Source organism: Helobdella robusta (assembly GCF_000326865.2).
Source record: "Helobdella robusta unplaced genomic scaffold HELROscaffold_48, whole genome shotgun sequence".
In the NCBI taxonomy this organism is placed as follows: Eukaryota; Metazoa; Annelida; class Clitellata; order Rhynchobdellida; family Glossiphoniidae; genus Helobdella; species Helobdella robusta.
The window spans coordinates 698949-711236 of record NW_008705215.1 but is presented as its reverse complement, the minus strand read 5'-3'; the positions used below and the strand labels follow the sequence as shown (position 1 = coordinate 711236).

Sequence of the window (12288 nt, the reverse complement as noted above, 5' to 3'; positions counted from 1 at the left end):
GTTTTTTTAAAGACTTCAAATTTAAAATTTCCAAACTTTAATATGTTTTGTTGATAAATTTGTGTAATAAAAAATTCATCAATTCAAACGGTTTTGTTTGTTGATTTGTTACTTTATGATATAAAACCGTACATTTTGAAATACATTCGCAAATAATATTTTTCATTTTGGAGAGTGCAGTAAACAATCATCTTATATCGATAATATATTTTTTATTAAAGTCTCTTTTCAATATTATAAAAAGTCCGCGTCACGTAAACAAAAAAACACCAGCTGTTAAGAAACAATTATTTTATAGCAATCTATGATTCTAATCAAAATCAATAAATATTTATCAAGTGTGGTTTTTTCATCTGTTAAAAAAACACAAAATCATTGGACTGAAAATTTTTGAGAAACTGTTTTGTGGAAATCGTTAGCAAACAACCTAATGCACAATTTAAACTTCATATTTCACATCAAACTATTCTTTTTTAGCACATAATTTTTTCCTAAATGTCCAACGTCTTAAGTTTGATTTAATGAAAAATAAGAATTATCTAGTTTCATTTTGTACACTTTGTCTTGAGAATACAAGTGGAATTGGTTATTGAAATTAGCTGACAATATTTATTAATATGTTCCTTTGAAGGTTATCAAAATTTAGTTCGAATTTGATTTCCGCATTTTAAATTTTGTTTTGTAAGAAACATAAAGAAATAAATTCCACAATAATTCCAGCACTTCGATAACAGTTAAAAAAGCCGAACCTAAAAGAAGTCCCAAAGCTCCACCAATGTCAATCAAGAGCGCTATCTCAGAATAAGTAGCTATATCTGTAAACTTTGTGAAATGCATGCTACTGGAAAACACTTTTAAATTTAAGAAATCGTTTGTAAATAAGGGATGCTGCGAATGTTTTTTCAACCATATTTTGCTAATATTGGAAAGTTTCGATTCTGTGACTGAGGCATGGTAGTAAATTTCATTGCACATTGGAGGACAAAAGAAACAATGAACGTCGCCAAATTTTCCATCTCTGTAATTTTTTTTTATGTCATTGACGAGCTCTGAAAACAGCATGGTTGTGAATATAAGCAACTATAACAATGATACAAATAGGTTCATCATTAAACAACCTTCTATGTAGATGGGTCTGCAGTTGCAGTTGTCGATGATTGTCCTGGCTAGACACGCTTGCTCGCATTTGACTTGCTGGTAGTTTAATTGATCGATGCAGTCTCCGTGCGGATGTTTCAAACGAGTCATCTGTGTGGTGAATGACGTCAAAAGACTAAAATTTATTAAAGGAGTTTGTAGTAATTTGAAACTTTAAAAAAGAACGATACTGAAAAAAGTTTTTTCAACATTAGTAACAGATACAGCAATATCGGCTTCTTCCCCAAAGTTCACTCTGAGACTACGTTGCTGCATTAGAAGCGGCTCATTTTGGTCGTGAATCAAAACATGAAATTCAGTTCACAGTCTGTAATATTAATTTTGCGTAAACTAAAGATATTATCACTTGAAAACAGTACAAAAAATGAACTTAAACATGGAGTATCATAGCCATATATTTGCTGTGGCGAGTGCTTCGAGGTTATTTTGATTTCCTTCAAGCAATTCAACCCATATTTATTAATTTTTTACATGAAAAAACAGCGTTTTTTTTAATTTTCAGTTATGTGGTAGGCAATAGACAAATTACAAAAACAACTTCATAGAAACATTCATCACAGAGTCTAGTCTCTAGTCTAGTTTAGTCTCACATGCATCCGATGCTAAGTCTATTATTTAAAAAAATTATCTTTACTTTGTATCCGGACGAATAATCTTTTAGAATGAAAAAGTCAGATTGGTTTGCGTGTAAAACTATTTGAAAACCCATTGTAGCTCCAGGTCCATTTAGTAACAGGCTAACATTTTCTGAAGTTGGAAAATTAATTTTTAAACAATAACTGAGTAGGTTTTTTGCATAGATCAACTGAGATACAAATATCAAATTAGTCGTTTTGCGATATGAAATAAATTTAAAAGTTAAACAAAAAAATTAAAAATATCGAAGCAATTCATCGAACTTGAATTAAATGCAAGACTTTGCCCTACACTTGTGAACACAGTGTCAATGCCCTCTATTGGGAATTTGCTGGCATTCCAGTACATCTACGTTGAATTTACTAATATTTTTAAAAATAAATGTTTTCATGAATTGATGATTATAACTAAACTTATATTATTTCAGTTAATGAAATAAATATGGAGTTGTGATGTATATGTATGCAGATGGTGCAAATTATGAACTCAGATAGGGATAGTGTGGTATTGCAGAAGGGATTGAATGATTTGAATGAGTGGTGTTTGCAGAATGATGTTAAATTGAATAAAGAAAAATGTGTTGTGATGAAGTTTGGTTGTTCTGTATCGGATAATAATTATGATTATAACATAAGCTCGCACCCATTACTTTTTGTCGCCTCTTTTTCATTTAAGCTGCAAAAGCGGTAGTGGCGTTACATTTCATTGTAGTATCAGTAGCAATAGCAGCGATCCTTTTCACGAGTAGCCTTAGCAGCCCTGGTTATTATCATTTTAATTCACTCATTTCAAGGTGTCAACATCATACATAGATCAGTATCAAAGGTTAAAACTAAAAAAAATAACATATTTATTCCAGCTTCCAATATTCACGCTGTTGAATAGTTGAAACATTTCATGAAAGTATAAACGGATGATGCCTACATTTTTATTTTCTCAAACATCTAATGACTCGCCAAATATCTACTTGAGTTAGTGCAATGAGACTGAAAATAATGAAAGATTATAAATACTTCATGTTTAAAAATGTTCACCGTAATACTAATATTTTAAAACTAAAACTTTGTAGATGACTTTTTGATTGGTTTCAAGTTTTAGAACACATTAAGAATGAATTTGAGTTTTATTAGAACTAATTTTGATTTAAATAAAATATTGTAAAAACAACCACAAAGATCACAAACCCAATAATTGATATGTCATCAAAGGACTTTATTAACTCTGCTTTCACATAAACTCCAACAGCTTCGGCAACGGTGTATGTTGTTTCCATATTTTTGTGACTTTTAATTTCTTGAAAAAATTCTTTTTGTTTCACCACAACTGGTTGATGATGGCAAGGATTTTCCTTCTGCGATGGTAAAAATATCATCAAAGCAGCGACAATGTTATTATTTAATACTAGTGCCTTACAATTCTTTTTAATATTCCTATTCTATGTTACAAATTTATAAATCTACATTTTATTATTGTCACAACTGTAAAATTTCATCTGTGGATAATTTTATAAATCTCACTCTTACCTTTTGCAATGCCATCTTCATCATCCTGATTAACAAAGAAGATTTTTTCAAAATTTGATTGGTTTAATGCAGCATGTGTTAAACATGAGTTAGCCTGAGACGACGGGCTACTACGTTCCAGTCGATAAGAACTTTCTCTAATTTCTTCAGACATGAATTTTGTATTTAGATGAAACATTAAAAAATCAAGTAGCATAAAAAGCCATAGAATATAAACAGTGGGAACGGAGATCGGCTCAGAGTATCAACTGAATGATTGTTGGTTTAATCAAAGGGCTTTTAAAGCATCGTTACCTTTTTTGGCTTGATTAATGCCACTAATGTAAGCATGATCAATGATGCTAATTGCTCGTTTTGTTTGCATTTAAGCAAAAGCATTGAGCCGCTGTTCCATTTGTTTATATCATTTTGATTTTTAAAGTACAAAAATGTAGAAGTAACAAAATGAAAAAAAAACTGCTAACTTTATTATTTCACCATTATTATTAAAGATTTGAAAATTTATTTTATTGGGATGGAAAAATTTCAATGTATGCAAATTTCTGACTTTTCAAATAATTTTAAACGAATTTTGATTCTGACTAGATCACACCGAACACGCACTTATCAAAGTTTGGAAAAGTTTTTAACTAAAAAAAAATAAAAAACTTTTCACATTACAAAAGCATAAAATTTTATTTGCGGATTATTTTTTGTGATTCAATTATTTCAGGCTGTGGTGAAACTTAACTTTCTGCAAGATCAAACTATTCCAACTATCAGATTATCTATATGAAATTTGTCTAGATACCCAGGTCTGTATGCCGTTAAACACGTTTAAACATGTTCAAATTATAAAACATTAAGTTTTAGTAAAAATGTAACAGTTTGAAAGGCATTTTTTGTTCAGTTAGAACTGCAACTATGATTTGATTGAATCTCATTTTAGATCACGTCTGTTGCCCACATGTTGAAAGATGTAGTGAGACCTGAAAACATTAAAAAAGCATTGAACAACTGCCTAACAAATCACCAATATGGTTATATTGACAAATTCGATTTGTGGGAATCGTTCACTCAGCAGGTTACAAATTTGGTATCTTCACTGGTTTTTTTACTTATGTGCATGTAACTCGGTTTACAAACGAATTCTGAATTCTTCTGTGAAACGTTTGCAAATGTTTTTATTTTCTGACTTTTTCAAATAAAGCTTATGATTGTGTTCAATGCAGACTTTGAAGACTTGTTCAAATCCAACGTTAGCATGTTACAAAAATAAATTAAACCATCATAACAAATTGTAGACTGTAGGAACAAACTTTGTCAACGTCATGCGAATGATGGACAGCTGGACGTTACAAGGTGGTCTGTCAGTTGTGACCATCAGCATGAACGGACGCATGGTGACCTTCCAACAAGAAAGATTCCTAATCTCTGATAACTTAAGTCTTCTTAGTTCTAAGTAAGATTTATAGAAGGTTTAATTGAACGTTTTTTAATTGTAAAACAGATTATAAAGCAGAAAACAATCGTAATTTTTCGATAATAACTGTGAGAAACAAAAATATTAAAATTGTTTTCATTGAGACATGGCACATCCCATTGACATTTGTCGCTAGCAGGCATTCAGTTGGTTGTCGCCTAGTTTACATGAAAACAAAAATATGTGAGCATCGTATTGATAATTTAACAATTTCTGACAATTATTGTTAGCTAGCTATTAGTTGTTAATGATTTGATAGGATATCATATACAAATTTACTGCTGTTGTTTTCAAACGACCTTTTTGGCGAACAAGGCCTCCGCGGGTGGGCTGCATAAAAATGATAAGAATGTTGTCGGTGCTTCCAAGTTTGATAACGTTTCTCAGATTTCGACTGAATTGTATTGCCTAGTTTAAGTTGGCTATTGATGTATAAAATAACGTTGTTAATGTCTAATATTGTAAATGGTGTAGCAGTTAAATATTTAAATGATAATGAAGATGTCATCTTCCAGAACATAAAAAAGTGATGACTTTAATCTGCCTAAGGATCTCATTGGTAGATAGGTTTACGGGATTTCAAATAGTAGGCAGACAGGTTTACATTATGTTAAGTAATGCTGCTAAAACTGTTGCCCTTCTTGCAATATGTTTTGTTAAAACTTATTTTTTACAGTTTTTTTCTAAAAAGCAGAAGCAGTCCAAATTGACATCAATAAACCAAAATTTTCTGTCAGAAGCATTAACATCAAACACACATTGCATGTAAATACACGTGAAAAAACGCAACACACACATTCCATGTGATGAGCTGGATTTCTTTGCAATTGAACCAGGTCCCTGCAAGAGCATTGCCAAGCACTTACTGTTACACCATCGCGCCAATATCAAATTTTTATCACGTTATATTTTAAATATTATTTTCATTGTTTCAATTATTTTTAGTGATCACAGCTAAATAATGTTTAAAATATTTTCTCATTTAGGGAAACTTTTTTTTACCAGTTTTCAATGTTTTCATAAAACGTCGGCAAAATCAAAAAAATGATTATAGCAGATATATAAAAACCTATATGCCTTATTTCGAGAATTATTTCTGTACAACGAGCTTTGTATTAGTATGTTAAGTTTGTATGTATAGTCTTCTTTATTATGCAACTCTTACATACTTTGTGTGTGTATAATATTGTGATAAATTTATAGATATAGATATTTATGTATCTATATATATGTATATATATATTTATTTATTTATTGATGTATATATATGCAGAATTGTATAAATTTTACCAAATTGTTGGCATTAATCTTTCGAAAATCTGCCTTTTCACTTTTCCTTACTAGAATTTTCTTAAATGCTTCAATTTATCAAAAATAAAATTATTATTCAAGTTCATGATGAGAAATCAGAACATCACTATCCACCAGTCTCTATGTGTCGTTGAAAAGCTCGCAGTTCAGAGAAGAACTCTGAACTCTCAAAAATGTGCGATATTTGAAAACAAACCTTTCCAATGAAAAAGAATGAACTTAGAAAAATAAACAAAACTCAACAGAAATGATGCATAAACAATTTATACCTTCACAGAAAAAATAACAACCAATCCAAAATAATAGTTTAAAAGTAGGAATATTATTAGCGTATTGTGTATAATTATTATGTATAATATTCATCATAGTTTCGATGTCTTGTATTAATTAGACTATCATAATAACCACTTAATATTCAATATTGATGTCCAAATATCGACCATAGTTGTTTATTTTCCTCTTTACGTTTTTCATCTTCCTCTCTACGTCTCTTATCTTCCTCTCTACGTTTTTTATCTTCCATTGTACGTCTTTTTCCTCTTTCTAGCCAATTTTCAAGTAGAAATATCTCGTTAATCTGAAGTTCACTTTCGTCACTAACAGTGAGCTTATGCCCATCTCGGCTATCTGGTGCAGTTTCATCGACAGGTAGAGAATCGGCGGAGTTTGAAGTTAGGATGACGAAGATGATGAGAAAGGTGAAATGAAAGGCAAAGAAAGGGGATTCACTCTTTGGAAATAATATCTTGTTGAAGTTTGTAAGTGTACGTTGTTTCTGCTGTTGCCGTTTATTTTTTGACCTGAAAAATTAATTGTTAAAATTTTTTTTGTAAAACAATATAAATAAAATAAAATTATATATTTAGAAATACCTATTCATAAAAAAGTTATTATTGCTGCTAAGAACGGATATTTCAAATATTTAAACACCGTCATTCATTACATGTTTTGTTAAATGATCTGAAAATCAATCTTATTAATTTATTAGAAAATTTTGTTTTTTATGGTTGAAAATTACATAATAATTTGAATTAAAATTAAATAAACAGTTACTTAAGAAAACCTGGACGTCGGTGAGCTCTCGAATGGCAGATGTGTAACATTTCATAACCTGAAACAGAGGACATTTGCATATATGCCTCATCAGATTTATCATATTAATATTTAAAAAATTTTAATATCTCATTATGTTTCTCTCCCGCGCGCACACACACGCACACACACACTTACATACAAGTACACACGCACTCACGCACACACCTACGAGAAAGAGGGTCAGGAAATTTGTGGCACTTTGTGGCGAGGGGGTGGGGACTTGCGTGACATCCCGTCCACACTTTTTCAATTCCATCGTGATTGATGGATGACAAATTTTTTGAATCAAAAACATTTTGGTTTTTTTTCGTACAAAGATGAACATACGCGTCAAATAAATTTGCATCTTTGATTTTAATATTTTTTATGGAGTCCTGTTCGTGTTTATTTAAATTCAACATACAGAATGTAGTTGGTTTTAACTTGAATTATATGGGGGTGGTCTAAAATTTTGTGACCGTTTGTGGCAGGGAGGAGAGAAAATCAACGGCTCCGTAGGTTTCTTGTGATAAATGAAAATGTTTCTCTTAAGAGAACTTATAAAACAATTATTGCGTACAACTTGCTGGTTCAGCTTTCTACATTTGCAGGAAAATTAATAATAAATTCATTGTAAGAATGTATAAGTCCATGTCGATGAATGCATCACTAAAAGATCTTCCAACGGCGTTTTGAACATGGTTGGAGTACGAAGGTGGGTTTGGTCATCTGAATACTTAAATACGTGCATACGGGGGTGAAGGTTAGTTTATACTGGATGTTGGACTGTTAACGACACATTTTGCATTTTGTTCATAATCTTCAATCTGCAAAGGTCATCATTTTAGAAAAAATCATTTTAGATCTTTTGGATACATATGCAGTTTTTTAAATTTCTTTCAAATATTTTTTTAAGGTTTCAACAAACACATACAACTCATATGAATTTGAATATATGCATAGATTCATGCATTACACACATGTTGCATGTGACAGACTGACATTTTTCACCACCACCACCATCACCACCTTTCTCATGCTCATCATTATCATAAACATTATGATCGTCGTCACAAACGACATCAACATCAGCAGCAGCTGCTGCAAAGACCCATCAACTCTTCAATTGCACCCCCGTCAACCAACATTCAAATTCCTTTCGCATTCGAATCTGGTTCTTCCTACAACAACAGTCTCAGGCATAAACATGTTGAGCGCGGTTTCATGTCTTCCGAAACGGGAAGCAAGTTATTAATTTTTATACAACTGCCATGTGACTCGCTCCACAAACATTGGAACTCATCGTTGCCGTTTGATTATAAGTAGCTACGGAATTTTAATCACAGAGATTTGGCAAAATCTTTCAATATATCCTTGGTATTGACGGTTGCCAGGTTAGATTTCCATTCACGCAAATATTATGCGCACTGACATAGGCCCGATACTCGGTTGAACTCTCACACGTCTTCTCAACAAATAAGTAAGTTCATTCAGTTTTTTTTATATTTTTAACACAAGATATACAAAACAAAAAAAAACATCTAGAAATCTAAAATCCTTTCAAAAATGACATTATTCTTTTAAAATATATCATGAAATCAAAATGTCGAAATCGACTCGGAGTTGGTTGGAGATTTTTTTGAAGTCTGACTTCTTCATCCGACTCCAACTCCGGAATTCTGATAGAGTTTAAAATTATAGATTATTTAATATGATTAATTAAAAATATATTTTATTTAGTTGTGAAAATTTTTTTAAGATCGTGTTTTTTAGGTAATAAATAAGTATTACCTAAATATGTTTAGCAATGTGCAATCATCTTTCATACTGAAAGTAATTCAATTCAATTTTATTTCAATTAATCCAAAAAATGAAAATGATTCGAAACCTAAAAAGAAATTAAATTTATGTGAACCAGGCCACCATCTGTCATAGTTGTATACATAGATTGAGCAACAAATTTAAACATATAGATAACAGAATCAATTAGCAATCGCAAATAATTAAAGAACAAAAATCAAGTTATTACAAGACAAATAAACAAGGAACCTTTTTTGATTAGGTATTTCTTTAGTTTGTTTTTAAAAAGGTGCAAGGTATCAATGTTTCGTATTTCTAACGTTATTGTTTCCCATATTACAGGGCCTGTTGTTTCAAACTCCTGCTAAGTAATGTTATTACCCTTGGTGATGGCGTGTAAAGTAGTGGCGAGTACATCCCTGTCGTACCGTGTTTCCAAAAGTGAAAAAACCAAAGAAGGATGCCGTTAGCGGTTAGTTGCTGGTGTAGAAACTTAAAAATTTTTAATATGTAAACTCTTCATATTTAAAATTTTTAATTCCGGATAATAACTTAATATATAAAAACGTAAATGTAGATTTTGTAAAATTCTAGTAAAACGATTCTGACTCCGAGATACGAAGGTAATGTTCGCGACGGTTTCGGCTACGGTGAAGCATATCTAACAGGCGGAACCAATCATGTCAAATTGGCTGAACAGTTTTAACTAATATATCTTTGTTTAATGTTATTAAAAATTAATTTTGTGGTAAACTCTTAGCACTCCACGCTTATGTTGTTTACATAGAATAATGTTAAAGACTTTTAAATTTGACTCCGCCCTTCATTAATATTCATGACCAACCGAAGCGTTTTATTTTTTTGCAATTTGTAAATTTTTTAACCGAAGCGCTTCATTTTTTTCTATTTGTAATTTTTAATGATATTCTAATATCATCATTTTTAAAAAGTGTTATAAACATGAGAACTATTATTTAAAATGCACACATAAATGGATTTTTGGCGTTATTTTAACTTTCTCGTTACCGGTGACGCGAATTTAGAAATGTATGGGTGACGCGTTTAATTCAATATTTGGGGATGTGCACGAAACGGGAGATTGTTTAGTTTTATATGATATTTTAGAAGATGAAAATGTCTATCAGAATATACAAGTATTTTTGAAATGGACACATAAATGGATTTTTGGCGATTTGTTAACTTTCTCGTTACCGTTGATATATTAAAATATAACGATTTGATGATGGAGTCATATAGTAACACACACAGACAAGCACACATATTTACACAGTAATGCATACAGGTACATTGTTCGTGTGTTAAGACGAAGCAATTACTTTAAGACCCATGATTGTTATATCAATACTGTCGATAAAACCATGGCCTATTTTCGTCAACTAAGATTTCTAAGATTTTGTCAACTTATAGCACCAGGCTACCCAAGCGCGGCTATCAGCTCCTCTTCTGGGGTTTCAGTGAACCTGCCATTATGAAATATAATCTCAAATGCAATGGAATTCATGTTAAAATATATAATGAATACCTCGTTTTTTGTTTCTAATTATATACATCTTTTCTTGCTACAGGAAAGTTTGATTGATGTAGGAAATTTGTTACAAGTGTTGAGTTTGCACTGGCATCCAACATATTTTTAGCCTGCTCCAAAGCAGCTCCTACAGGGCGTCGGTTATTTGCATATAGTGCAAATACAGATGTACCAACATCATGGATGTGCTCCAAACACATCTTCTTAATAATAAACTCCTAAAATGTTTAAGCAGCCATTACAAATATTGCTATAACAATTTACCATTTCATTATTGAATATTTCAATTTTTTAAATATTATCACTATTAATAAACAAAATTTAATTATCATTAGTCATTAAAAATTTCAATTACATTTTTAAGTATTATTATCAATATCAACATACAACAATAAACAAAATTTAATTATCACTAATCATTATTAAATATTTCAATTTAAATTTTAAATTATCACAATCAATTTAATTTTTAAAATATTATCACAATCAATAATCAACAATAAACAAAATTTAATTATTGTAAAAAATACTTTTACTATCTTCCGATTTTTGCAGTATACCACATAAACTGCTGCAGTGCAACCACACAACAAGAATGCCTGGTTAGGTCGTGTCCCAGTTTTTTTCAAATTTGCAGACGGCTTTACATTTCCATAGTGCTTACAGACCCACCTAACCCTAGTAACCATTGTCGAATATACAAAAATTGGCATTATTTAAAAATTTTAAATATTAAATATTCATAATAATTGAAATTAAAGCTTGAAAATATTTTAAATATATAAAAACAACCTCTGACGGTATTGCATATCTGGATCAAGATCAACAATTTTGGTGCTTTCCAGAAGACATTTCTTGTTAAAATTTTTAACGTTTTCTTTTGTGTCACGCTTCATTGAATGGTAGTTTTTTTTAAATTTTTGTCACTTCAACCGCTTTTTCAACATTCACAAATCTATCTCCCAACTTTAACGACTCGGAACTTATTTTCTCAAATTAGTGATGAAATAACAAATTTAATTTTATTAAATTAAATCAAACAAAACAATCAAAATCAAACGAAACTAACCGCTCACAACTGAAGGAAGAAGGAAAATGAACTCTTGCCAAAGATAATAAATATTAGTATTACGATGCGCAGATAAAAATTTATTTAATAAAAATTTATTTAAAAAAAATGTTTTTTCAATTGTAAGTAACGGAAATGTTTACAAATACTTGTTAAAATAATATTCGGCATAAAAAATGTTTTGAACGTATTTTTTCGTTTGCACGATAAACTGCAATAATCTTAATAAAATTTACTAATAAAGCATGCTGTGTTTCAATGTCCAGACAAAAAATATTAATATTTTCATCATCGAATTGACTGTTTTCATCTACAGCATTTAAGTTTATGTTTTCTTTTGGATTTATTATATTTTCTAAAAATTCTTTTTCTGTATAATCTTTATACTCATTCTGATTTAAATATTTATCTCTCACCTCCATCATTGTTTATTATTTAATGACTGCTTTTTAATTATTCTTACCTTTGAGACTCAATCCCCCACTACTACTTGAGAAAGCCATATTTCAGGATTTCGCATTTTATCTGTGTCCTCTCTGTTAATACAAACCCGAAAAGCAGTTGATTGATCAGGATTTTCATCTTTGTCAATAATGCGCTTTTCGGTTGTTGTTAATATCTTCCGAGAAACGCAAGGAAAGGTGCGTGTGTACAAGATATGATTGGGTAATTAATTGAATGTTGAATCGAGTGAAGGATTTTAACGTTG

General features: G+C 30.6%; 2 protein-coding genes across 2 annotated transcripts; both read right to left on the bottom strand.

Moving 5' to 3' along the window:
* Nucleotides 1-642: 642 nt before the first annotated feature.
* HELRODRAFT_178502 (hypothetical protein) lies at nucleotides 643-3332 on the bottom strand (the record flags this gene model as incomplete). The annotated part of the gene is made up of 6 exons (XM_009026592.1): nucleotides 643-1049; nucleotides 1119-1248; nucleotides 1793-1905; nucleotides 2058-2142; nucleotides 2963-3145; nucleotides 3318-3332. 6 exons carry the CDS (start codon nucleotides 3330-3332, stop codon nucleotides 643-645), a joined length of 933 nt encoding a protein of 310 aa, XP_009024840.1.
* Nucleotides 3333-6505: 3173 nt separating this feature from the next.
* On the bottom strand, nucleotides 6506-8367 carry HELRODRAFT_178501 (hypothetical protein; the record flags this gene model as incomplete). The annotated part of the gene is made up of 4 exons (XM_009026591.1): nucleotides 6506-6868; nucleotides 7154-7229; nucleotides 7351-7559; nucleotides 8311-8367. 4 exons carry the CDS (start codon nucleotides 8365-8367, stop codon nucleotides 6506-6508), a joined length of 705 nt encoding a protein of 234 aa, XP_009024839.1.
* Between the last annotated feature and the right edge of the window lie 3921 nt (nucleotides 8368-12288).